This window comes from Rhincodon typus, chromosome 19, assembly GCF_021869965.1.
Source record: "Rhincodon typus isolate 14 chromosome 19, sRhiTyp1.1, whole genome shotgun sequence".
Lineage (NCBI taxonomy): Eukaryota > Metazoa > Chordata > Chondrichthyes > Orectolobiformes > Rhincodontidae > Rhincodon > Rhincodon typus.
The window spans coordinates 25,348,155-25,375,085 of NC_063350.1; the positions used below are offsets into that span (position 1 = coordinate 25,348,155).

The 26,931-nt window shown below is 39.8% G+C and overlaps 1 protein-coding gene across 1 annotated transcript in view; it reads right to left on the reverse strand.

Annotated features, from left to right (window-relative positions):
- Window positions 1-1,002: 1,002 nt before the first annotated feature.
- The window catches only part of LOC109916721 (protein LKAAEAR1), a 38,006-nt gene continuing 12,077 nt past the window's right edge, over window positions 1,003-26,931 (reverse strand). Inside the window, exons 2-3 of the mRNA XM_048608562.1 lie at window positions 8,565-8,887; window positions 1,003-1,185 (exon numbers count right to left, since the gene is read on the reverse strand). Of these exons, the coding sequence (XP_048464519.1) occupies window positions 1,003-1,185; window positions 8,565-8,840 (459 nt within the window). The 5' untranslated portion in view covers window positions 8,841-8,887. The remainder of the gene's footprint in view (window positions 1,186-8,564; window positions 8,888-26,931) is intronic.

Sequence of the window (26,931 nt, forward strand, 5' to 3'; positions counted from 1 at the left end):
CTTATGTTGATAGGAATGAATTACTGCCTAGCCCAAATCATGGTCCAGAAATTCCTCAAGATTTCTCTAGTGTCCCAGTTTAATTCAATAATAAAGGAACAGGAGTAGCCATTCTGTCCCATTAAAGGACAGCATTCTGTTACGGTTTTAAATCATTTTCTGTTTATGATGTTTTAGTGATCTAATGTACCCTTAGCCCTTCCCCCAGCTAAGTCTCTTTCAGGTTTATTCTCACCTTTCACCATTTAGAAAATATTTTTTCTATCAGCCTTAGGTTCAAAGTGAATAACATCAACTTGCCTGCACTGAATTTTTTCTTGCCAGTCTTGCCCATTCACTTAACCTAGCAATTTGTTTTCTAATTTTATACTGTCATGACATTAGCAAATTTGGATACATGGTGTTCTATTTCATCACCTAGGTTTTCAATAAATATGGTGACAATTGTGGACCCAATGCAGATCCTTGCATGATATCATGAGTCAGATCTGTCAATTACAATACTCATTCACAGGCCCTATCCTCTGTCTCCTGCTGCTCAACTAATATCCTAACCATGTCAATAATACATCTTTAATTCCACCATCTTCAACATTGGCTAACAGTCTCTTAGGAAAGACTTTAGAACTTCCAGACAGCATTTGATTATAAATAATAATGAAAGATATCATCACTAGGTTTAGGCACCTCCAACAAGGTGAACACAGATGTGGGTAGATGTGAAATTTTGTGCCACCAACCAGAATGAGTTAGTTATCTAACCAAGGTCTTAAATGACCACTTAAGGTCTAGAGTCAGATGGCAACTAGAGGCATTGAGATCTAGGATAGCTCCTGGAGTGGACTGTTGGTAGCAGACTTGATGGCAGGGGTATGTAGGAGGCCTGGTGCTCCAGGAGCTCTATGATAGTGCTCTGCTAGTTAGGACATTTTTTAATTTAAAGATTTTAAATATTGGCAAGAGTGAACCTCAAGCTGGAAATGCCCTTGGTCTCTCTTACCCTTAGGCCTTATCTCTTTCCATGCTGGAAGGACTCGCGGTCTTCACTTGTGCAAAACTTACCTCCAATTTATCCAAGGTATCTTTGAAGTGAATTTTTTCTTGCCATGGTGGAAGAAGGGCCTCTAGACGGATAGCCTGTCTGGCTGTTGGCTGAGATAATATCAAATGATTTATTTCTGCAGCCTAACAAGAGAAAACACAAGTGTTACTGTCTTATCAAGGTACATCTATGTTGGATAAGGCTGAAGCGAATACGAACTGACAGGAACTGATAACAAGCTTAACACCGGGCTGTTATGTGAATGGAATTACGCTGAGTCAGTCAGGTCTGCTAAGAGTTAAAACTGCTGGAAATCGGGAATTATTGTCTCTACCAGATAAGGATACATTTGGACAAAACAATTGGGATTGCTCACACGCACAGATAAGTCCAAATAAGAACCAAAAGAACTGCAGATGCTGTAAATCAGGAACAAAAACAAAGTTGCTCGAAAAGCTCAGCAGGTCTGGCAGCATCTGTGGAGGAGAAAACAGAGTTAACATTTCGGGTCCGGTGACCCTTCCTCAGAACATGTCCAAATAAGTCCAAATAAGACATGCATTTGGTCAAAACATTCAGGATTGGTCACGTGAATGCATAATTCCAAATAAGGCACACACTTGGCACAGAAGCTTGTGTATAAAGAACCTGAAGAAATCCCTTTGTTCAACAACACTTTGAAGATTAACGTTGTGCAAGAAGTACCTTACATCAGAAGGTGCGGTGAAGGCATCGAACAGAGTTTTAGCCTGACCAGTTGAGAATTCTCCCGGGTAATACGTTTGGATTTAGTTACATAAATCAGGGTAGTGAAAAACAGTGATTCAGTTATCTCTAGCAATTAAAAGTGTGTGTTATTCATTTAAGTACTTCATAACTAAACTGTGGTTTTTATAGAGATCTCAGAGTCTCTACCATATCTTTGTCTTTGTATGTATTTGTTGTCTCTCAGAGACGGACAACATCTACCTTATTCTATAAATTGTTATGCAAAATAAGAAGCAAAGATTAATTTTATATATATGTGATATTATCAAACATAATGTGGTGGCACCGTGGCTTAGTGGTTACCACTGCTACCTCACAGCACCAGGAACCCCGGTTCAATTCCACCCTCGGGCTACTGTCTGTGTGGAGTTTGCACATTCTCCCCATGCCTGAGTGGGTTTTCTCCAGGTGCTCCAGTTTCCTCCCACAGTCCAAAGATGTGCAGGCTAAGTGCTACATTGCCCATACTAAATTGCCCATAGTGTTCAGAGATGTGCAGATTAGGTGGGTGAGAGGGGAGTGGGTCTGGGTGGAATGCTCCAAGAGTCAGTGTGGACTTGTTGGGCCGAAGGGCCTGTTTCCACACCATAGGGATTCTGTGATCTGAACTTAATTTGGTAAATTTAGCACTGAAGAGATAAAATGCAAGTTGCTGCAAGGTACTATAATGATTTACATGTGTTCTGATGATTTACTACATGATACTGGATATCTTTACAATAGAAAAAGTAATTTATTGATACGGGGTGTACAATTTATTAACAACTGATGAAATAGATATAAAAATTGAGAGATTGAAATATCAGAATATAGAAATTTACAGCACAGAAAGTCATCTAGCCCACTATTTCTGCACTTGTCAAAAAAAATTACCAGCCTAATCTCACTTTCTAGCTTTGTAGATTATAGCATTTTGATGGCGCGAGTACATTTTTTTAAAAAATGAGATTAAGATATTTGCCTCTACTGCCTGTTCAAGCAATGAGGCCAGACCTCTCAACTCCCCTCTGATTTGTCTACTGATTACTTCAAATTGATACCTCCTGGTCATTGACCTCTTTGCTGAGGGAAATGTGTCTTCCTTATCAACTCCACCTCTCATAATTTTATGGAGTTTTTTTGTATTAATCCTCCCTTCAACTTCCTGTTTTAATGAAACAATCCCAGTCTATCTCATCTTTCTTCTTAGCTAAAGTTCTTAGTTTCTGCTGACAGTCTTGTAAATCTCCACTGTACCTTCTATAGCGCGATTGCAATCTTCTTGCAATTTGGTGAGCAGTATTCTAGCTGTTGTCTGACAACTGTTTCATACAGTTCTATCGTAAATTCCTCATTCTTATATTCTATGCCTTGGCAAGTATGGGAAAGTATACCACACACCTTCTGAGCCATTTTATTTACATGTCCTGCTACCTTCAGAGAAATGAGGGAATGCACTCCAATGTACAACTTCTACCTTTACATCTCCAAAATTCCTACCATCTATTGCATATTTCCTTTTCTTGTTTGCTTTCTCCAAACACGTTATCTCAGACTTCTATAGATTGAATTCCATTCCTACCTGACCAAACCATTGGTATCTTCCTGCAGTTTAGCTGTCTTCACTAATAACCATATAGCCGAACACTGTAAATTCCACAATATTTTTAATCCTGCCACCTAAATTTTTCTAAGTACATACCATGAGAAACAATGGACACAGTACTGAGTTCTGCAGAAACTCATTGCATACAACTTTCCAGTTACAAAAGTATTATTGACTATTACCCAGTACTTCCTCCCACTAAGATAGGTTTGGATCCAACTTGTCACTTAATCTTGAATCCCACAGGCTCTGACTTGTCTGCCATGCAGATCCTTATTAGAAGCTTTGCTAAAATTCATGCAGAGTACATCAAATCTGCTATCTGTATCAATTCTGTTAGAATGATTGAAGAAGCAACAATTAGGTTGGACAGATATGACTTTTCCATATCAAATCAAAGGTGAATGGACTTTCTAAATGACTATTAATACTGCCTCTGAGCGTTTTTGCAATAATTCACCCACTACTAAAGTTCAGCTGACATGATTTTAATTATTCACTACCTCCCTTTTTTTATTTCTAAACAAAATTACAATTTCAGCAATCCTCCAGCACTAAGTAGCCAGTGAATTTCAGAAAATGATAGTCAGTTTTCTACTTTTCCCTCAATTATGTCCCTGAACAACCTGGCAATTGTTCTGCTTTCAAAAGGTATTAACCCCCTAAGTATTTTCTCTCTCACCATGTTTATCCTTAGTCCTCCTCCAAAATCTACAGTGTCCCACGCATTTGTGAAGACAGATGTGAAATTTTCATCAAGATCCTTCAGGTATCCAATAACACTTCTCTTTCCTTAGTTATTATTTTGTTCCTTATCTATTTATAAAACACCTTTGGTTTTCCTTATTTCTCCTCAACAATATTTTGTCACACCTTCTCCTTTGCTTTCCTAATTTCTTTTCCAATTTCACCCTGACATATATTTTATTTTTCCAGGCTTTTGCAATAATGAGAATTCATTGGCTTGACATGACCCTCCTTGTTTACCTTATTCTGCTCTGTATTCTCCTGGAGATCAAAGAGGTATAGACTTGGGATCACACCTTTCAGATTTGTGGGAATGCATTTGTCCTGAACTCTTACCTTCTCCTCCTTGAATGCCTCTCACTGCTCTGACATGGATTTACATCTAAGTAGGTATTTGCAATTCACTTTTGCTAAACTACGTCTCATTTTAGGAATATTGATGAAAATGGTCATTTCCAATTGGGCAATAAATGCTGGCCTGGCCAACAAAGTCTACATCCCATAAATGGAGAAAGGAACAAATGAATAAAAAAGGACTAGAGACTAGAGAATGAATAAAAAGGATAACACTGAAGATTCTACCTGAATGTACAGTACTCAAAACAAAACAGATGCATTGAGAACATCAAAAGAAACAAAGAAGTACAATCTGGTAGTTATTAGAGAGATATGGTTGCAGGATAATGTGATCGGTATCTGAATAGGGAAGGTTACAGGACATTTAGGAAGGCAAGAAAGCTAGGAAAGGATGTAGGGGCGGCTCAGTTAGTTAATGATGGTATTAGCATTATAGAGAGGGATGATCCAGATTTTGGAAAATCAGGATGTGAAAATGGTTTAGGTAGAGATGAAGAATGATAAAAGCAAGAAGTCACTTGTGGGAGTGGTGTACAAGGCCTCTCAACAGAAAACAAAATAGTAAAGTGGAGCATATAAAGGAAGGTATGCTGATAACCTTGGCAGATACACTGGAAAATCCAGGTGGACTATGGTAGCCTAGAATAAATGTTCATTAAATGTTTACTAACTAGTTTCTTCGAACAGCATATTCTGGATGCTACCAGAAAACATTGTTAATAAAAGACCTTGTACTGTGCAAAGAGATACAATTAATGATCTCACACAGAAGATACCCCTGGGTAGCAGTGACTATATGACTGAATTCTACATTCATTTTGAGGGAGAGAGGAGTTGTTCTGAGATATTTTTTTAAAACGCTTAAATAGGCGCAGTTATGAGGGAATGAAAGCAGAGGTGGCTAAAGTAAATTGGCAAACTAAGTAAATGTCTAATACTATCCATTAAAGGGGACTTTCCTAATATACAGAACAGATGTATTCCAATTAATAAGAAAGATCGCAAGGAAACAACTCACAATTCATGTTCATTAAAAAAAATCAAAGATAGTATCAAACTTAAAGAAAACAAAAACTAGTAATTCTGCATCTGCAGATGGCAGGTCAGAAATTTGGATAAAATAAATAAATCACTAGAAAAATTAACAAGGAGGGAAGAATTGGAGTATGAGAGACAGCTAGCTAGAAATATAAAAACTGATATGAAGTGTTTCTATAAATATTTTAAAAGACAATTTGCAAGTTGAGCAATTGTTCTATAGAAAGTGTATCTGTAAATTTAAAACAGAAAATATTGAGATGGAATATGAATTGAACAGGTACTTTGCATCAATCTTCACTATAGTGGATATATGTAACATGCCAGAAATAGTGATAAATCGTGAAATGGAAGGTGGGGGTCTCAGGAAAATTACAAACGAAAGAAAATCCATACTGAGTAAATTGTTGGAGCTGTGAGCTAACAACATGCCAGGCTCCTGATGGATTTCATCCAAGTGTCTTAAAAGAACTGGCTAGTGATACAGTTGATGCATTGGTTGTGGTTTTCCAAAATCCCCTAGATTCGGGAAGGTCTTATTATATTGGAAGATAGTAAATGTAATGCCTTTGCACCAAAAAAAAGGGAAGCAGCATGCAGGAAACTACAAGCCAGTAGGCTTAATATCCATCGTAGGTAAAATGTTAGAAGTTTTTATTAAAGAAGTTGTAGCAAGATACCTAAATAATTTCAAGAGTCAAGATAAATCATATCTAACCAATCTACGGAGTTCTTTGAAGTAATGACGAGTATTGTAGATAAAAGGAAATTAATGATTTACTGTACTCAGACTTCTAGAAGGGATTTGATAAAATGAAAGGTTATTGTAAAAAAATAAAAACTCCTGATGTAAGGACAGATTGGCTGGCTAATAGAAAACAGGCATTAGGCACAGATAGGTCTTTTCAGGTTAGCAAGGTAGACTCATAGAGTCACAGAGATATACAGCACGGAAACAGTTCCTTTGGTCCCACTCATCCATGCCGACCAGATGTCCTACATAAATCTAGTCCCATTTGTTAGCATTTGACCCATATCCTTTTAAACCCTTCCTATTCATTTACCCATCCAGATGACTTTTCAATCGTACCAGCCTCCCTCACTTCCTCTGGCAGCTCATTCCATACACACACAACTCTCTGTGTGAAAATGTTGCTCCTTAGGTCCCTTTTATATCTTGTCCCTTTCACCTTAAACCTATGATTTCTAGTTTTGGACTCCCCTACCCCAGGGAACAGACCTTGCCTATTTACCTTATCCATGCTTCTCATGATTTTATAAACCTCTATGAGATCACCCCTCAGCCTCTGATGCTCCAGGGACAATAGCCCCAGTCTACTCAGCCTCTCCCTAGCTCTCCAGCTCAAACCCTCTAACCCTGGCAATATCCTCATATCTTTTCTGAACCCTTTATCGTTTCACAACATCCTTTCTATAGGACGGAGGCCAGAATTGCACGCAATACTCTAAAAATGGCTGAAACAATGTCCTCTAGAGCTGCAACATGACCTCCCAACTCCTATACACAATGCACTGGCCAATAAGGGCAAGCATACCAAACGCCTTCTTTACTATCCTATCTACCCGTTTCTCCACTTTCAAGTAACTACGAACCTGCAATCCAAGGCTCTTTGTTCAGCAACACTCCCCAGGACTTTACTATTAAAGTGTATAAGTCGTGTCCTGATTTGCTTTTCCAAAATGCAGCACCTCACATTTATCTAAATTAAACTTCATTTGCCACTCCTCGGTTCATTGGCCCATCTGATCAAGATCCAATTGTACTCTGAGGTAACCTTCTTCACTGTCCACTACACCTCCAATTTGAGTGTCATCTGCAAACTCACTAACCATACCTCCTATGTTCACATCCAAATCATTTATATAAATGACAAAAAGCAGTGGACCCAGCACCGATCCTTGTGGCACACTGCTGGTCACAGGAATCCAGTCTGAAAAGCAAGCCTCCACCACCACCCTCTTTCTTCTACCATTGAGCCAGTTCTGTATCCAAATGACTAGTTCTCCCTGTATTCCACGTAATCTAACCTTGCTAATCAGTCTACCATGAGGTGTATTGAGTGGTGTGCTACAGAGGTTAGTTTTGGGACCTCAACTGCTTACAATTCACACAAATGACTTGGATGAAAGGATAAAAAGGTAAAACTGCCAAATTTGCTGATGACCCAAAGTAGGAAACTAAGTTGCGAAGAGGAGATGAGGTGGAAACATAAAGATATAGACAGGGTGATTGGGCAAATATGTAGGAAATGGAGTATAATGTAGGAATTGTAACAATTTTCTATTTTAGCAGGAAGAATAAAAAAGAAACCTTATCTACATGGTGAGAGATTGCAGAGTTTTGAGATGTAGAGGGATGTGGGCATTCTTGTGCATGAATTATAAAAAGGCTAGTATGCAAGTACAGCAAGTGTTTAGGAAAGCTAACAGAAATTTGTCATCATTGTGAGTTTGAGGGCAGGAAGTGTGAAGTTAAAGCAATTACAAGGCTATGAAGACAGATTGACTAAAGTGAACGGTGGAAATAGGTTAAAAAGGTGTCATAGTAGGTTAAGGAGATATTTCATAACTTTCAGCAAAAATATATTCCATTACATAAGAAAGGCTTTAAGTGAAGAACGTACCATCCATGGCTAAGTAAGAAGTTAAGAACAGTACGAAAGATAAAGAAAACATACAGAATACTGAAAAGATTAGTGATAGTTCAGAAGCTTTGACTACTTTATAAATCTGTAAGGAATGATCAAAAGAAAGGGATTGAGAAATTGGAGTGTGAGAGAGAGCTGGCTGGATATATAAAAACAGAAAGTGTTATGATATTACTGGGCAAGCTTCTCATTAATTAAATGTTGTCAGTTTTCAATCTGCTGCAATTGGCTGTAATACTCCATAAATTCATTGAAAATAATACTGTTCTTAGCAATTTTAATCTTCATTTTATGAACATAATATTAAAAATTTCTTAATTTCATGATTACAGGAAGAAATTTTGAAAATTTAACTTACTCTCATTTTTCGATAACGTAATCGCATATTGTGTATCTTATTGTGCGATTCAGCAGCCTTTAGTTGTCCAATAAGATTTTTCTGCCTTTTCCTTTCTAATTCTTGACTGTAATCAAGAGCTACATCTGGTGTAGGTAAAATAAAAGCTCCAAATTTCGCGTGTTTCTGTAAATTTGGTGCATCTTTCTGAGGGGCCTTAGAAGTGAGCTGTTGAGATGCTGGATCCTTTTTATTCGCAACTGTCTCAACCACAATTTCTGAAACCACATTACTCATTTTGATTTCCTTTTCAGACTGTTTACTTTGAATTTTTTTCTGAGATTCTGTAGTAAAATGGAAACAAAAATGCTAACCATTAGGGTTTATATTGACAAAACAAACCTGAAAATAATCAGAAGACAATCTTGGTAATTCAGTTTTCCCCATTCAACTTGTAATTTGGTGGATTCTTTGTAAGCAATGAACCCTGAAGAATATATCTTTAAATTTTATGAACTAATTTATAATGTTGTATTAAATGCATCGATACTATCATGACCTTACTACATTCTTTTGCTTCTCTACAATTATAAACCTTAGGATGTATGTTCCTCATTTCTGCTCTTAGGAAATTAGCATTACCATGGTTCAGTGAACTGAACAAAAAGAAATTGTTACAAAATATGTCTATCCCATTTGCATTTGACCAAGATTTTCTGGGGTTTACCTATCAAATGTCACAAAGGCTGCCCCAATCATGGTCTTAGGGGAAGCGTTAACAGCATTATTAAGTTGAGAAGGCTGTTATTTATAAAAACAGGCTGATTACAAAAATATCTATTATTACACCTGATTGACAAGCCAATTGCAAATTCCCTTAAATTCAAACTTTTAAAAATAATCTTTCCAAAATAAATCAAAATAAATGTTTTAAACCTACGTTTTATAGTATAATACATCCATCCATCAACAGAATACCATATTCTCCTTTCTTAAAATGTTCCACATGTTTCAGGGCATACAAAGCAATTAAACAAAAAAAAATGTTATCCATATGCTTAACATACAATATTCCATGTTCTTACCATAGCACAAGACATCCCTCTTTGAGACCACCTACTAATATCTTAGGGCAGGCACTTCTCTTTATAAAACAATGACAATTGGCGACTTCCATTAACACATTTTATTTTATAAATCTCTCTTCTTTCCAACAGTTCCTTCACAATAGCAGGATTAATTACTAAACATCAATTAACCAACTTTCACTGAAATACCCGTTGCTAAATGAACTATTCCATTTCCATATTCCATTTAATAAGTAAATATATATTAGATAGCCACTTCAGATTGTTTCTTCAGAATATCAGATAAATACACTCCCATATGTGTACTCGTGCCAATACTTCAGCAGTTGAGGATTTTTTAAGCTATTTTTAAAATTTTCTTGGCTTGACAAGCCAATGTATAAAACTTGCTAGTTTTGTTTCCTAACAAGAATAGGTTAAAACCTGCCACGCTGGCATGTGAACCATCACTAAACAAAAACTTTAAACCTTTCGGATCACCTAAGGCTGAAAACTTAAGTGCAAATCTCTTAAATTTAATTTCTCGAATTCTTTATTCTTTCACGGGTTTGAAGACCGCTGACTAGGCCAGCATTTATTGCCCATCCCTAATTGCTCAGAGGGCAGTTATGAGTCAACCACATTGCTGTGAGTCTGGAATCACATGTAGGCCAGACCAGATAAGGATGGCAGTTTCCTTCCCTAAAGGACAAATATTTTATTTGCTCTCAAAACCTCCTTACTCATATCACGTTGTAAGGTGGTATTCAGTTCCAATAAATTATAACTCACACTAGGTCTAAAACAGGAATAAAACCAGAGGTTGCTGGAAATGCTCAGCAGGTCTAGCAGCATCTGCAAAAAAAATCAGGGTTAACATTTCAGGTCCAGTGACCCTTCCTCAGAAGTGATGGTAGCGAGGAAAACGTCGGTTTATATGCAGAAGATAGGGAAGGGGTGGGGTAGGGAGTAAACAATAGGATAAAGAGACACTGAACAGTTGGATATACAAAGGAGTTGTTAATGATTTGGCTAGGAGGGTGAAAAGCTGTTAATGGGTACTGTTAGTGACTAACAATTGTGACTAATGGTAGGTCTAGCCTGAGTGAAAAAACCTATTAACTGAACAAACAAACTTCTCAGCTAATCTGTTCCTACCAAATTGATATATGATTGAAATGTTATAAGTGAGATTGTTGATCCAAGATTACTCCCAATTCATCTTGTTTCACAACTAATCTCATAAATTTTAGGACCTCAAAGTCAAACTACAAATCTTATACTCCTTTATTTTATCTGTCACACATTCGAATTCTGCAGAACTTCTCCACAGAAAATTGTCAATATGCATCATGAAGATGTCTGCTAGTTTCTTCTTGTGATATCAATAAAACTTTCCAAGATCTACTTTGAACTGAATACAGTCTGCTTTCAGTGGAATGGACCTAACTGAGAAATAGAACACACTTAATAAATCTTTCAACCCATAAATACACATATTTAATTTCCGCGGTTTCTTCTTTATATTTCCAGCTGTTATAGTTGGCTTCAAAAAGACTTATCCTTGGAAAAAAATGGACATTTATGTCAATCAATTTACATTCCCAGGAATATATCACTAAAAGAGCTATGAATATCTTCATGCTGACTCTTCCTGTTGTAGGGGAAATGAACATTAGAATTTAGATTACCAAGTCTCCCTTTGGAAACATTAACTAAAAGTCTGGCTTTTGCATTTTTTTGTATATATCCATCTGTGTGATAAGGTTGCCTGTCCCTTTCTGGCATCTTACATACACACCAAATTCTTCCTGCTTTCTAATTCTTTTTGTCTAGTATTCTTTTGTCAAATTAGAGTCATAGAGCTGAACAAAGAAACCTTATAGAGAAATAAGCACAGAAACAGACCTTTCAATTTAACTTGTCCATGCCGACCAGATATCTGAAATAAATCTAATCCCATTTGCCAGCATTCAGCCCATATTCATCTAAACACTTCCAATTCATATACCCATCCAGATGCCTTTTCAATGTTGTAATTGTGTTAGCCTCCACCACTTCTTCTGGCAACTCATTCCATACATGCACCATCTTCTGCATGAAAAAGTTGCCCCTTAGATCCCTATTAAAGTTTCTCCCTCTCACCCTAAACCTATGCCCTCTAGTTTTGAACTTTCCCCACCCCAGGGAAAAGACCTTGTCTATTTACCCTATCCAAGCTCCTCATGATTTTATAAATCTTTATAAAATCATCCATCAGCCTCCAACATTCCAGGGAAAATAACCCTAGTCTATTCTGCCTCTCCCTATAGCTCAAACCCTCTAACCCTGGCAACATCCTTGTAAATCTTTTCTGAACCCTTTCAAGTTTCACAACATCCTTCCTACAGCAGAGAGACCAGAATTGCATGCAGTATTCAAAAAGTGGCCTAACCAATGTCCTGTGGAGCAAAATGACCTCCCAACTCCTGTACTCAATGCACTGACCAATAGAGGCAAGCATACCAAATGTTTTGTTCACTCTCCTGTCTACCTGCAACTCCAAATTCAAGTAAATATGAAGCTGCACTCCAGGTCTCTTTGTTCAGCAACATTCCCCAGGACCTTACCATTAAGTGTATAAGTCCTGCCCTCATTTGCCTTTCCAAAATGCTGCCCCTCGCATTTATCTAGATTAAACTCCATCTGCTACTCCTTGGCCCATTGGCCCATCTGATCAAGATCCCACTGTACTCTGACGTAACCTTCTTCGCTGTCCACTATACCTCCAACTTTGATGTCATCTGCAAACTTACTAACCATTCCCCCTATGTTCACATCCAGATCATTTATACAAATGACAAAAAGCAGTAGGCCCAGTATCGATCCTTGTGGCACAGCGTTGGTCACAGACCTCCAGTCTGAAATCAACCCTCCAAGATCACCCTCTGTCATCTACATTCGAGCCAGTTCTGTATCCGAATAGCTAGTTCTCCCTCTATTCTGTGTGATCTAACCTTGCTAACCAGTCTCCCATGAGGAAACTTGTTGAACGCCTTACTGAACTCCATATAGGTCACATCCAACACTCTGCCCTCATCAATCCACTTCATTACTTCTTCAAAAAACTCAATCAAATCAGTGAGACATGATTTCCCATGCACACTGACTATCCCTAATCAGTACTTGCTTTTCCAAATACATGTAAATCCTGTCCCTCAGGATTCCCTCCAACAACTTACCCACCCCTGATGTCAGGCTCACCAGTCTATACTTCCCTGGCTTTTCCTCATCACCTTTCTTAAATAGTGGCACCACTTTTGCCAAATTCCAGTCTTCTGGCACTTCACCTGTGGCTATCGATGATACAAATATCTCAGCAAAGGGCCCAGCAATCACTTCCCTAGCTTCCTACAGAGTTCTAGGATACACCTGGTCAGGTCCTGGGGATTTATCCACCTTTATGCATTTTAAGATGTCCAGCACCTCCTCTTCTGTAATATGGACATTTTTCAAGATGTCGCTATTTATTTCCCCACATTCTCTATCTTCCATATTCTTCTCAACAGTAAACACTGAAGCAAAATACATGTTTAATATCTCCCCCATCTCCTGTTCCACACATAGGCAGCCTTGGTGATCTTCAAGGGGCCATATTCTCTGCCTAGTTACCATTTTGTCCTTAATGTATTTCTATAGCTTGGGAATTAGCTCCACTATCTGAGCACTTGAATGCTGTGCATGCAGGAAGAGGGCATTTATTAAAGGTGATGTTTCAAAGAAAATTCAGTACACCCTACACCTTCACATAAGGCCATCAGAAATTAATTTAAATGAATTCCTTCAAATTCTCCTTAACCCTATTTGCCAAAGCTATCAAATGTCCCATTTTTGCCCTCCTGGTTTCCCTCTTCAGACTACTCCTGCTGCCTTTATACTCTTCTGGGGATTCACTCGATCTCTGCTGTCTATACATGAATATGCTTCCTTCTTATTCTTAACCAAAACCTCAATTTCTCTCGTCATCCAGCATTCCCCACACCTACCGGCCTTATCCTTCACCCAAACAGGAACACACTGTCTCTGGATTCTTGTTATCTCATTTTTGAAGGCTTCCCATTTTCAGCCATCCCTTTACTTGCAAACATCTGCCCCCAATCAACTTTTGAAAGTTCTTGCCTAATACTGTCAAAATTGGCCTTCCTCCAATTTAGAACTTTAACTTTTAGATCTTTTAGAGTTAGGAAGATGAGCAGTTTGACAAGACAAGGACCGTACAACAGTTCAGGAATAATGTGAGAAATAGAAACATTTATTATATAGACATTTTAGTGGCCAACAGCAAATTTAAAACATAATCGTTAAGTGTACAAGAAAATTTTCTGATTCAGTATATGGATGTACCTACTTGACCGGCTGTTGGGAAATAAGGCAGGGCATATGACTGACTTTTAGATCTGGTCTATTCTTTCCCATCGCTATTTTAGAACTAATAGAATTATGGTCACTGGTCCCAAAGTGCTCCCCCACTGACACGTCAGTCATCTGCCCTGCCTTATTTCCCAACAGCCGGTCAAGTAGGTATATCCATATACTGAATCAGAAAATTTTCTTGTACACTTAACGATTATGTTTTAAATTTGCTGTTGGCCACTAAAATGTCTATATAATAAATGTTTCTATTTCTCACATTATTCCTGAACTGTTGTACGGTCCTTGTCTTGTCAAACTGCTCATCTTTCTAACTCTACGACTACTACTGTAAGACCTTCCTCTGTGACCCAAGTTCCTCTTACCAATCCATTATATTCTCCTAGGACCTGTATTACATTTTCTGGTCACCAGATCTTTACTTCATTTTGCCAAACTAAAAGTGTTTACCTTCTGTCTGTCATCCAAATTTAGCTAATTGTTGCATTTGTCAGTGGCTTTCTCTGTTCTCCCAGTAATGGCGGCATCCCTCCACTCACTGGCCCTTTCTGGCATATGTGCATTTCTGATGAAGGGTCTAGGCCCGAAACATCAGCCTTCCTGCTCCTATGATGCTGCTTGGCCTGCTGTGTTCATCCAGCTCTACACTTTGTTATCTCTGTGCTACTTTAGTGCTAACTTTCAGTAGTTGTGATCTGGGATAAACAGCCTTATCCTGTTCTTTAGTATCAGTATGTCTATATTCAGTAAACCCTGTTTCTGCCATAATTTGCTCCTTCTACATTGTCTAACTTATGTGTATTCAGAGTGCATGATGACTCATCACCTCCTACTATTTGTTCAAATTCTGCCCATTGACCAGGAGGAATACACAGCCATACTTGAGTGCGACGTTGTGAAAGTATTGTTTCTCCATCAGCACGTTGAACCTTCTGACTCCTGCTGATCTTCTCTTTTCTAATGCAGCATGTACCTCGGATTTAAATTAATTTCTGATGGCCTTATGTGAAGGTGTAGGGTGTACTGAATTTTCTTTGAAACATCACCTTTAATAAATGCCCTCTTCCTGCATGCACAGCATTCAAGTGCTCAGATAGTGGAGCTAATTCCCAAGCTATAGATGATTACTTATTACCAAAGACATCTTTCTTCCCGCTTTGGGGACCGCTTTGCAGAACACGTACGCTCGGTTCGCACTAAATAACTGCACCTCCCAGCCGTGAACCATTTCAACTCCCCCTCCCATTCCGCAGACGACATGTCCATCCTGGGCCTCCTGTAGTGCCACAACGATGCCACCCGAAGGTTGCAGGAACAGCAACTCATTCCGCTTGGGAACCCTGCAGCCCAATGGTATCAATGTGGACTTCACAAGCTTCAAAATCTCCCCTCCCCCTACCGCATCCCAAAACCAGCCCAGCTCGTCCCTGCCTGCCTAACCTGTCCTTCCTCCCACCTATCCCCTCCTCCCACCTCAAGCCCCACCCCCATCTCCTACCTACTAATCTCATCCCACCCCCTTGACCTGTCCGTCCTCCCTGGACTGACCTATCTCCTCCCTACGTCCCCATCTACACTCACCTTTACTGGCTCCATCCCCGCCTCTTTGACCTGTCTGTTTCCTCTCCACCTATCCTCTCCTCTATCCATCTTCTATCCGCCTCCCACTCTCTCCCTATTTATTTCAGAACCCCCTTTCCCCTCCCCCATTTCTGATGAAGGGTCTAGGGCCGAAACGTCAGCCTTCCTGCTGCTTGGCCTGCTGTGTTCATCCAGCTCTACACCTTGTTACCTCACGAAATAAACACTCCTGTGTTGCAACTGTGCTGATATGTTCACACATCTTTTAATTCATTGTTGACAAATTTGCCTGGTTGTCAATTGAGAACTTAATGTGTACCTCTAGTCTGATTAATATCCATTCCTTTATTATCTTGTCCATGATCACTTTTTCCTTAACTACACATTATTCTACATTATCTAAATCTGGCTTAACAGTGAAGGAATTTCACTTGATACCACATTTGTGCAGATAGAGCATTTATCTCATTTATGTTAAATGGAATCACCACTCATTTCACGACTTTAATATGTTGTCGTCCCTGAACCTTAAAGAAGTCAAACTCTCAAATTTCCTAACCTTACCTTAGTCCTGTAATTTTGACAATCTATGGAATATTTAACCAAACCACTCCACTCACTTTTCGACTGTGCAGCTGAATGAATCTGTGGCGACTACAATATTGTAATGGCTGAAACACTTCATTTTCTGTATTTTTGGTTTGAACAAAAATGATACAAAGAAAAAGAACTGCTTTAAAATAAAAAGGACTGTGAAAGGAACTCTAAACCTCTAAAAACAAATTACTGAAACTCATTCAGAGATAGTAGGAACTGCCGATGCTGGAGAAACTCATTGTATGTAGCATTTATACTGCTGCATTGTTCAAATAGTGGGGGAAGCAGTTTGTAAACAGCGCAGCATGGTGGGGGTGTGCAGAGTGGGATTTGGCCACAAAGTTAATTGCTTTGTGCAGTTGTGATTAGTCATGGATACTAAAGATCATCAGCCTGATGACAACTCTCTCATTAGTTCCTGGGCACCTGAACAGCTTGTAGGTATGAATGATACAGGGAGAGGCTTTTGGACAACTGGAAGCGCAGGTGGTATATTTCTCTCTCCCTCTGCAGTAAAAATACCTGAAATGTTAAAAAGGCCATTTTTTTTTCTCCTACGAGTTGTCAATCCACTGAATAATCAGTAACTAAAAGACTTTATAGTGTACCAATTGCCATGTACCCTCTACGAGTTAGTGAAAAGAATCTAGAGAATGCAGATTGAAAAACCAAAGTTCTAGCAAACAAGAGGATTATCTCTGTAAACATGATTCTATCGAAATGTGGTTCCCAGTTACTTTTCTCCTTCCATCCATAAGATTCCCATAAGAGACCAGGAAATGAGACAAAATGTTTGGCTAAAAATAGAAGCTTAATGTATTGCAAAAACTCCACTTTTAGATAACTTAGCGAAACTCTCATCAACTGGAGACAGAGGGTGAATTTCTCTTGCAACTGCGTTGTTGAGTTGTTGAACCAATTTGGAAAGGCTTGGGTACAGTAATCAAACTCAAGCACCACTCAAATTGGCTTCATAGCTAGGAAAATGAAACACATTCTGGTCATCACTACAAATTGCTTCTCAACACATTTCATTAAAGGATGCAGAATCTTACTGTGTGTAGAAACATAATGGTTTAATATCCTTCTTCAGTGTGATAATGTATTCAGTATTAAGTTTCCAGAATCCACTGAATAAGTTATGACATTCCTATGTAAGAGCTCAGTGCTTTCTGCTGTTAACCTTTTCCTCCTTTTGAAGAAGGCTGAAGGCAAGAGATGTATTCCTATTCAGGAGAGCAAGTTCATCATTGTGGAGTATGTAGAAGCTCTCTTCTATCTGATGCTGCTTGTGTTTGACAGTTGTTTGTAACATAACTGTAACCTTAAATGGTGTGCTTCGTGGGCTATGTAGTTGCACTGTTGTCATCTGTAGGCAATATGTTTTTTAACCATGGTTCACTATCTGATCCCATTGTCTCATGGGTCGCTACAACAAGCTTGAAATTAATGAGAGATAGTAGGAACTGCAGATGCTGGAGAATCCGAGACAACAAGGTGCAGGGCTGGATGAACACAGCAGGCCAAGCCTTTTTCTGATGAAGGGTCTAGGCCCGAAACGTCAGCCTCTCTGCTCCTATGATGCTGCTTGGCCTGCTGTGTTCATCCAGCCCTGCACCTTGTTGTCTGAAATTAATGAGGTGCCTTTTGACACAAATATCTGAATGCTAAATTCTAGGTCTGGTTCACCTATTTTCCCCGGAACACTTTAGGCTTTTCTTCTTTTGCCGTCTGTTCCACTTCATGAACCGCTTTGTCTAGGTAACTCTTTGATTTAACACTTTTCCTGAATGTTACCTATTGCATTACAGATAAAGGATTCCTTTACAACAGTTGAGAACTATCCAATGCCTGAGGTTTCCCTGCTCCACAGACCTGACACCTTTACTCTCTGGTATCTGTCCTACCTGTGGTACTAGTTTCTTACATGCATCTTTTGTGGTTTTGCACCTGAAGAACTGAATGGATTCTACTGATCTGTGATAGGATTGAAGTTCACCTCTTGGAATTGATCAGCACTGTTTCTGTTATTTGGCTTTGTTCAACATCTATATGGTTTTCTCTTCTGTTACATATTCCTTTTTCAAGAATTTTACTTGTTCTGTGTTTAAAGCAATTGTTCAAAGATTTCAGCTCTTCTTCAAAAGTGCTCCATGACTTCTTTAACATCTTGGTGAGCTCCAACATCATGAAACATACTCCCAATCGTATATATACGTGTATGAACTTGTTTGGCCTCTGATCATGTGCCCAACTTGGAAACTAATTTGCATTTTACTGATGAACATTGAATTAAGATTGGAATAGGCCACACAGCACCTCAAGACCACTTACCGTTCAGTAATAACATGGCTGATCTAATTACTCGACATTTGTGCTTATTCGTAATACCTTTTCAACCTTGTTTAGCAAGGTTATACCTACCACTGCCTTAAAATTATTCAAAGGCTCTGCTTTCACTGCTTTTTGAGGAAGAGTATTTTAATGACTCATCACCCTTTGAGAAAGAATTTCTCTTCATCGATGTCTGAGATAGTTGACCCTTTATTTCTAGGCAGTGATTCCTTGTTGTAAAATCTCCCAGAAAAGGAAACATCCTTTCCATAAGCACCCAATCATGAACTCTCAGGATTTTATACATTTCAATCAATTCACCTCTTACTCTTACAAACTCAAGTAGGTAAAAGCCTAGCCTTTCTAACCTTTCCTAAGGCAACCCATCAATTCCAACTATTTCCAAGGAATACACATCCTTCCCTAAATAAGGAGATCAATACTGTATACAGTATTCCAGATGTGGCCTCATGCCCTGTGTATGTGAAACATAACCTCCTTATGTAGTGTCTGTAATGAGGTCAGCCAACTGGACCTCGTAGAATATGAGTTCCCAGATTAACAGCCCTAAACAGGGAGCCCTGGCTGACAAATAAAAAGGAGTGTCAGAGATTCTGATACTCAGAGCTGACTCCGAAAGAGGCAGTACTAGAGTCAAGGACTTTTCATGTATAAATAAAGGGTGTCAGGATACCAGCCTCTGTGGAGTTATTTCACCTTATTTTTGCATTCAATTCCTTTGCAATAAGTGATAATATTCTATTAGCTTTCCTGATTACTTGCTGTGCCTGTCTACTAGCCTTTTGCCATTCATTTTCTCAGACACTCAGATCTTGTTGTACTTCAGAGCTTTGTGATCATCCATTATTTAGATAATATACTTATTTTACATCTTTCCTGCCAAGAGTGACAATTGCCCACATTCTGCTCCATTTGCTGAATCTTTGCCTATTCACTTACCCTAACTATATCCCTTTGTGACCCCCTTACCTCCTCTTCACATCAGCAAATATAGCAAAAGCACATTCCATCTCTACATCTCAGCAATTTAAATAAATTGTAAGAATTTGGAGTCCCAGCACTGATCCCTGTGGTACACCACTCATCCTGCCTAGCATAAATGACCCATTTGTAGCTACCTAACCGGAAACAGAGAGAATGCAATCATCTATCCATGTTGATAATATTATCAAACACAATGAGTTCTTATTTTCAACAATAATCTTAGATATGGTACCTTATCAAAGGCCTCAAAAACTTTATCAGTGACCAACCGTGTTTCTTATTGCCCATTTCTGAATTTTTTTTCTGGCAATATTATCGCTGTTGCCTTATCTTCCTAATGCAATTTTTTCTTTCTTTGAAAGCTTTTTATGTTTACAGTGATAGTGGTGCCCCTGCACTGTACTGCTACTGGAGAGTTGGCCATTTTTTTTGCAGTCAAAATGGAGGATTCAAACTTTTGGTTAAAATGGAGATTGCTGCTGCCTGATTGAAGCTGCTCTGGATGAAGCCCAGTATTTGCAACCTAAATGAAGGATCCTCGGTTCCTTAATGTCTTCACTGACTGAATCCCACTACCCATGGCTTTACGAACGATGCCTCTATAATCACAATTTGTTGCCTGGCTGATTCCCATTGTTTGCAGCTGTAATAATAATTCCCACTGCTTTAACTGTTCTTTCTGAATGGTATCCATTCAACAAATTTCCTAGCTGTACGAGCCATGTGGATATTGTATAAAAGTGTAAGGGTCTGCATGAGATTCTGTGGAATGTCTTTAAGCACCATCAGCTATGATGATGTCTTATGGACCAAGTGAGAGAACAGCTTCAAATCTGGAGGAAGTAAGACTCACCATCCAGTCTGCAGAATAAACCATTCCTGCCTTCACTGCAGTATCAATAATAGAAATTCTCTGTGGCCTTCATATAGTCTGTTAGCTTTCTTTACCTGCTAGACATTATCTGCTCAAACTTGGAATATATCCCTTTATCGCTTTAAATCTTGTTTTGTATGTCTCTGAAACTTTGACTTCTGCTTGAAATGCTTCTAAAGCCCTTGATTTTCCTTATTGTATCTGTTACTCAGTGTCTGAGCTACAAGTACTTTTACTTCTAGCTTACCTAGCATCTAATTCTCAGCTGTCTTCTTAATGATTTTGCTTACCCCCAGGGATTTTAACTTTACCCATAGAAACTCCGTTATCTGTTCATTCGCCAACCTAACAACTCAGGACTGTTCCTGCAGATCACCAACATCTGACGCAATCTCTAACCGCTCTGGAGTTCCTAATTCTCCTGCTGCGTGTCTCTTACTGAGTCTGGTAAGCTTTTACCATTGACTGTAGATGTTGCCTTGAAGGGTTCTTGAATATTCAGCTCTTCTGCTGCTGACTGCGTGAACAGAATTATTAATGCTGTATAAGAACTCTTCAGACCAGTAAATGGGATGTGGCAGCAAAATGGAATCCACACTGCTGCTCACAATGTTGTATGAACAATCCTCACTGCTGACCATCATGTTTGAATGAGGCTGTCTGCGTTAATGCCTCCATTAGGGAGGTTTGATACCATCATTTGTTATTGGTAAGGGATCTACAGAACTCACTTGGTCTCATATGCCAAAGGAAAATCACTTGTCTAATAAGAGTCTCTTTTCTTAAAGAAGGTATAATTTATTGCATATCAGCAATGAAGTGCAATTCACACTAATCTGATCGACCTTATTACAGAGGCAATGTGGACAACCTGGATGGTGGGTCTTACTCCCTCCAGATTTGAAGCTGTTCTCTCACTTGGTCCATAAGACATCATCATAGCAGATGGTGCTTAAAGACATTCCACAGAATCTCATGCAGACCCTTACACTTTTATACAACATCCACATGGCTCGTACAGCTAGGAAATTTGTTGAATGTCTGTCTATGGAATAGTTTCACCATCATCACATTCCCCCACCCCATGCCTGCCAATATCACCTTTGCTTCCCTCTTCAGAGTGTTAATTAAGATACTTATTTTGAAAAAATATTTTTCTTCAAGGATCCAGGTTCCATACTTAATTGGCCGATCAACCATCAGTGTTATGCTGGCTCCTCAATCAAAAAGAGAAGCAAGAACTCCAGATTTGGGTGCTGAATCATAACTCCCAAAAACTGATAGGTTGGCATTGGGTTAGAGGACAAAATGCAACAAATGGAACAAGAACCAAAGTTACTCCGAACCTGCCCATTTCTGAATTTAGTGTAGAGGGAAAAGCAGTAGGTGACCAGCCTGATTGTAAGAAGTGGTTATTTAAATATTGTAGTAAGGTTGCATGGCCACATTGTAACAGTATTCCTATTTTTAACTGTAGACAATTCACTTACACTGGAATGGAGAAACTCTTAACATAAACCCTTTGCATGAAGTTCAATGTTGAGTCTCTCTGCTATATGCCATCACGTCAAAGCTTTGGGCAGCCCAGAGCAACATGGACAGTACCTTTCTGCTTTCCACATATAACTGCACATATGTGGTGTACACTTTAATAATGGCGTTAGCCTGATAACCTAAACCTGGACCGATAAGTCAGATTGTGCTACTTTTGTTTGCATGATCGCATATTGATGAGAGAAATAAGTTGAAAGGTTTAAAGCCAGTTTTTAGTACTTGAGTAAAATAATACAAGCTGTTAGTTTGGCAATGAACTTAATTAATATTAGATTAATTAACATCATAAATACATCATTCTGAACAGCCACATTGTTGCCCCTGTCTCCTGCCAAAACTTCACTGTGACACAGGTTTAATAGAGGTGAAAACAGCAGGAGATGAGTTGCACTGGTCGTAACTATGTTTTAGATTTCTCTTTCCTTTTTGTTCAATCATGGGATGACAGCGTCGCTGGCTAGGCCAACATTTATTGCCCATCCCTAATTGTCCAGAGGGCAATTCAGAGTCAACCACAATTCTGTGGGTCTGGAGTCACATGTAGGCCAGACCAGGTAAGGATGGCAGTTTCCTTCCCTGAAGGACATTAGTGAGCCAGATGGGTTTTCCCAACAATGGACAATGGATTCACAAACAACAACAGAAATTGCTGGAAAACTCAGCAGGTCTGGCAGTATCCGTGGAGAGAAAGCAGAGTTAACGTTTCGGATCCAGCGACCCTTCTTCACAGCTAATTTTAGCTTGGAAAAGGTAGTTAAATATGCTGAAGATGGGTTGGGAGGGAAGAAGGGAGGAATAAAATAAGTAAAGATGGAGTCCAAAGAGAGAAAATCAGTTGGACAGACAAAGGGATGGATAAAAGTCTGCCTGGGAGAATGAATAGCTGCTAATGGGGACCATTAGTGGCTGACAATGGTGGTAGAAACCCATGTGATGACAAGGCCTGGTGTGTGGCGGTTGGGGTAAGGATATGGGGCAGCATGGTGGCTCAGTGGTTAGCACTGCTGCCTCACAGTGCCAGGAACTCAGGTTCATTTCCACCCTCAGCCAAGTGTCTGTGTTACATTTGCACATTTTCCCCATGTCTGCATGGGTTTCCTCCAGGTGCTCCAGTTTCCTTCCACAGTCCAAAGATGTGCAGGCTAGGTGGATTCACCATGGTAAACTGCCCATAGTGTTCAGGGATGTGTAGGTTAGGTGGGTTATAGGGGGATGGGTCTGGGTGGGATGCTCTGAGGGTCAGTGTGGACTTGTTGGGCCGAAGGGCCTGTTTCCACACTTTAGGGATTCCATGACACAATCAGGCTCAATTACTAACAAGCAACCCTGACACTGAAAATTAAATTTCACAAATCTGGAGTGACATTCAGATTTGAATTATTGTTGGAAATGTTTTAAAAATTTTTTCAATCTCTTAATACACCTTTCTTTCTTGTTTTCTACAGACAAATTGGCATTCAATTCACTATTTTATCTCATACTTCCTGATTCACTTGCAGTGTGCCACAAGGATTCTCCAATTTACACATTTAAAGAATGAAATATCCTGTTGCTTGTCCAGCTCACACAGGAGCCAGAAGCCTAATGGGTCCCCAGCTGCACAAATGGCTTTCTAATCTTCACAAGCTCTATTGCCAAAGTCCACAGAAAGATTCTGGCTAAGTGTAAGTTTAATAAATTGTCATTATCATTAATTTGCCGCGACTGCAAAATCCAACCTGCTATGAACAATGTGACAGGAGATTTGCTTGTAATATGATCAAAGCCTTGTGACTGTGTGTACTTCCTATTTTCAGTTAATTAATGTGTCATGACTTTGTCTGGTTAAATTTCTAAAAAATGTATTCATTCATGGGGCATTGAAAGCAAATGCTGGTCTTGCTAGCAATGAAACAAAGGGACCTGGAGTGGAATAGACAGGATAAAGGAGGGTATGAGAGACATAGGGCAGAATCTTACCAGGCTGTGAAGGACATCAGCTACCACAGGACGGGCAGTAAAACTCAGCGAGATGTTTTTCCTTGATTAATTGTCTATCCCTAATGATCCTTGAACTGAGTGGCTTCTTGGGCTATTTTAAAGGGGTGTTAAGGTTCAAGAATGTTGCTTTGGGCAATGACAGCAGATTTTTTTTCTAAAAGGCATGAGTGGACCAGATGGGTATTCAAGACCATAAATGGAAGCTTCATTGTCATCATCACCAAGACTAGTTTTATAATTCTGGCTTTATTAAGAGCATTAGTTTGGGTGTCTGGATGACTAGTCCAGTGACAGGAGCACTATACTGAAAATAGCTCTAACTGGATGTCATGGCTTGTGTAATAATGTTCATGTATAACCATCTTAGCTAATATTGAACTTTGAACATTTAGCTAAGCATTGGTTCAATTAGTAACACCCTGTTAAATCAGAGGTTTCTGGCTTTAAGTTCCAATACTGATTTCATTTCAAAATCAAGAGAGACTTTGCAATCAGTACTGAGGGAGTGCTACATATTTTGTCCTTCAGAGATTTAAGTCTCTTCTGCTTCATCAAGTGGACATAAGAATTTCTTCCAATGCTCTGGTCAAAGAAGAAAGTGAGAAAAAAAACCAGAAAGATTATTTGTCATTTATTTAAATGATTGAGACCCATTGCTGTGTGCAAGTTGGTTGTTGCAGCATAATAATAATGACTGAATATCAAAATTAGTTACCAGTACAGCACTTCGATACCTGCTGTGATCTGATGAGATGCTAAGTTAAAGCCAATTATTTTTTCTCTCTTCTGGAATCATAAGCCAATGACAATGCTGGGTTCCCAACAGTAGGTGGTGCTGTTGTATCTCCACTCTCCATTTTACAGTTGACCAGGTACCTGATGTTGACTCGCGGCTTGAACGTGCACTTTGATATTTTCTCATCAACCTGTTCAGGGATGTTATTACATATCTCTGAAGCAAGTGGGACTTTAACATAGGTCTCCTGGTTCTAAGGTAGGGACACTATCACTGCAACCACAAGAGCCCAGAACCTTGCTGTTCAGAATCAATAGCTACCCCATCATGCTGCTCTTCTTCACATCACCTTTAATTTTTTTCTATTTTTTCTATTGCTCTCAACATCACCTGTCCACCTTCTCAATGCTGCATGGCTTCCTGCCTTTGATAGCAAGGTCACCAGCTACCTTATACCTTCCTGCTGCCTGACCTGGTTAGTTGTCATGTTTGGCTCCACCTGTGCCAGTCTGACACCTGCTTATATTCTTTGACTTTGGCTTTACTTTGGCCACTTAATTTCCATGGTATACATTACATCTCAGCAACTTCACGGAGAAACAAAAGGAGCTGGAGACAGAATAGGCTGGATAATGGCCGTATGATAGACATAGGGCAGAATTTTACGAGGCTCTGAAGGGCATGAGGTACAACAAGATGAGTAGTAAAATTTGGCGAGATGTTCTGTCTTAACTTAAGATTATCTCGCCACAACTTTCCCACTTTACTCAGCAGCATAGTGAGATTCTTGGTACGGATCAACAAGTTCCCAATTGAGAGATAGTAGGAACTGCCGATGCTGCAGTCTGAGATAACAAGGTGTAGAGCTGGATGAACACAGCAGGCCAAGCAGCATCATAGGAGCAGGAAAGCTGACGTTTCAGGTCTGGACCCTTCTTAAGAAATAGGGGAGGGGAAGGGGGGTCTGAAATAAATAGAGAGAGAGAGGCGATGATAGAAGGTGGATAGTGGAGCAGATAGGTGGAGAGAAGATGGATAGGTCAAGGAGGCGGGGATGAGGCTAGTAAAAGGTGAGTGTAGGTAGGGAGTTGGGATGGAGGTTGATCAGTGAGGAGGGAGGGGCGAGTAGGTGGGAGGAAAGACGGACAGGTCAAGGAGGCGGGGATGAGGCTAGTAGGTAGGAAGTGGGGGTGGGGGTTGGTCAGTGAGGTGGGAGGAGCGAATAGGTGGGAGAAAAGACGGACAGATCAAGGAGGTGGGGACGAGATGGGCTGGTCTTGGGATGAGGCCAGGGGTGGGGAGATTTTGAAGCTTGTGAGATCCACATTGAGACCATTGGGCTGCAGGATTCCCAGGCGGAATATGAGGTGCTGTTCCTCCAGCCTTCGGGTGGCATCATTGTGGCACTGGAGGAGACCCAGGATGGACATGTCGTCCAAGGAGTGGGAGGGGGGAGTTGAAGTGGTTCGCGACTGGGAGGTGCTGTCATTTGGAGCACCTACACTCGGTTCGTGACAAACGACAACACTTCCCAGTCCCGAAGGCTGGAGGAACCACGGATTATGATCTTACCAAACTTGCCATACAAATTAGATGTTGGTAAACACGGCAGGTTCAACCATGTTTATGCCAAAAGACCTCCACATCAGACCTCCACTGGGCACCAACATCTCAGACATGCTCCATGGACACTAGCCACATGCACCCCAGATTATTAGGATCTGTCATGTAACAGCCTCTACAAACCTTCATGAGCACATCTCTAACCCACTTAAATAATCACAGGAAATGCTGGAAAAACCCCAGTAGCTCTGCCAGCATCTGTTGAGATAAAAACAGAAGTGAGAGGGGTCAGAAATGGTGTTTTCTGTACTTTTCAGAAAGGTGGAGGAGGAACAAAGGGAGTAAATGGTTCAAACCACTTAAAGGATGCTTCATCAATGTTTCACCTCAGGCTGCACCCACAATAATCACTGTAATGCTGCAACATCACGCTCAGGCACACACACACCCAGCTCCTGGGTTGGACCAGGCTGCATCTCTGGGCTCTTCGCTCAATGTCACAGTGCTCATTTACTTGAAGCCTACCTAGACACTTGCATCATCCCTACCTTGCCTTTCTGCATTTTCCCCCCTCAGCCAGAGATACCTGTCTCATTTTATTAGAGATAGTAGGAACTGCAGATGCTGGAAAATCTGACATAACAAGGTGTAGAGTTGGATGAACACAGCAGGCCAAGCAGCATCATA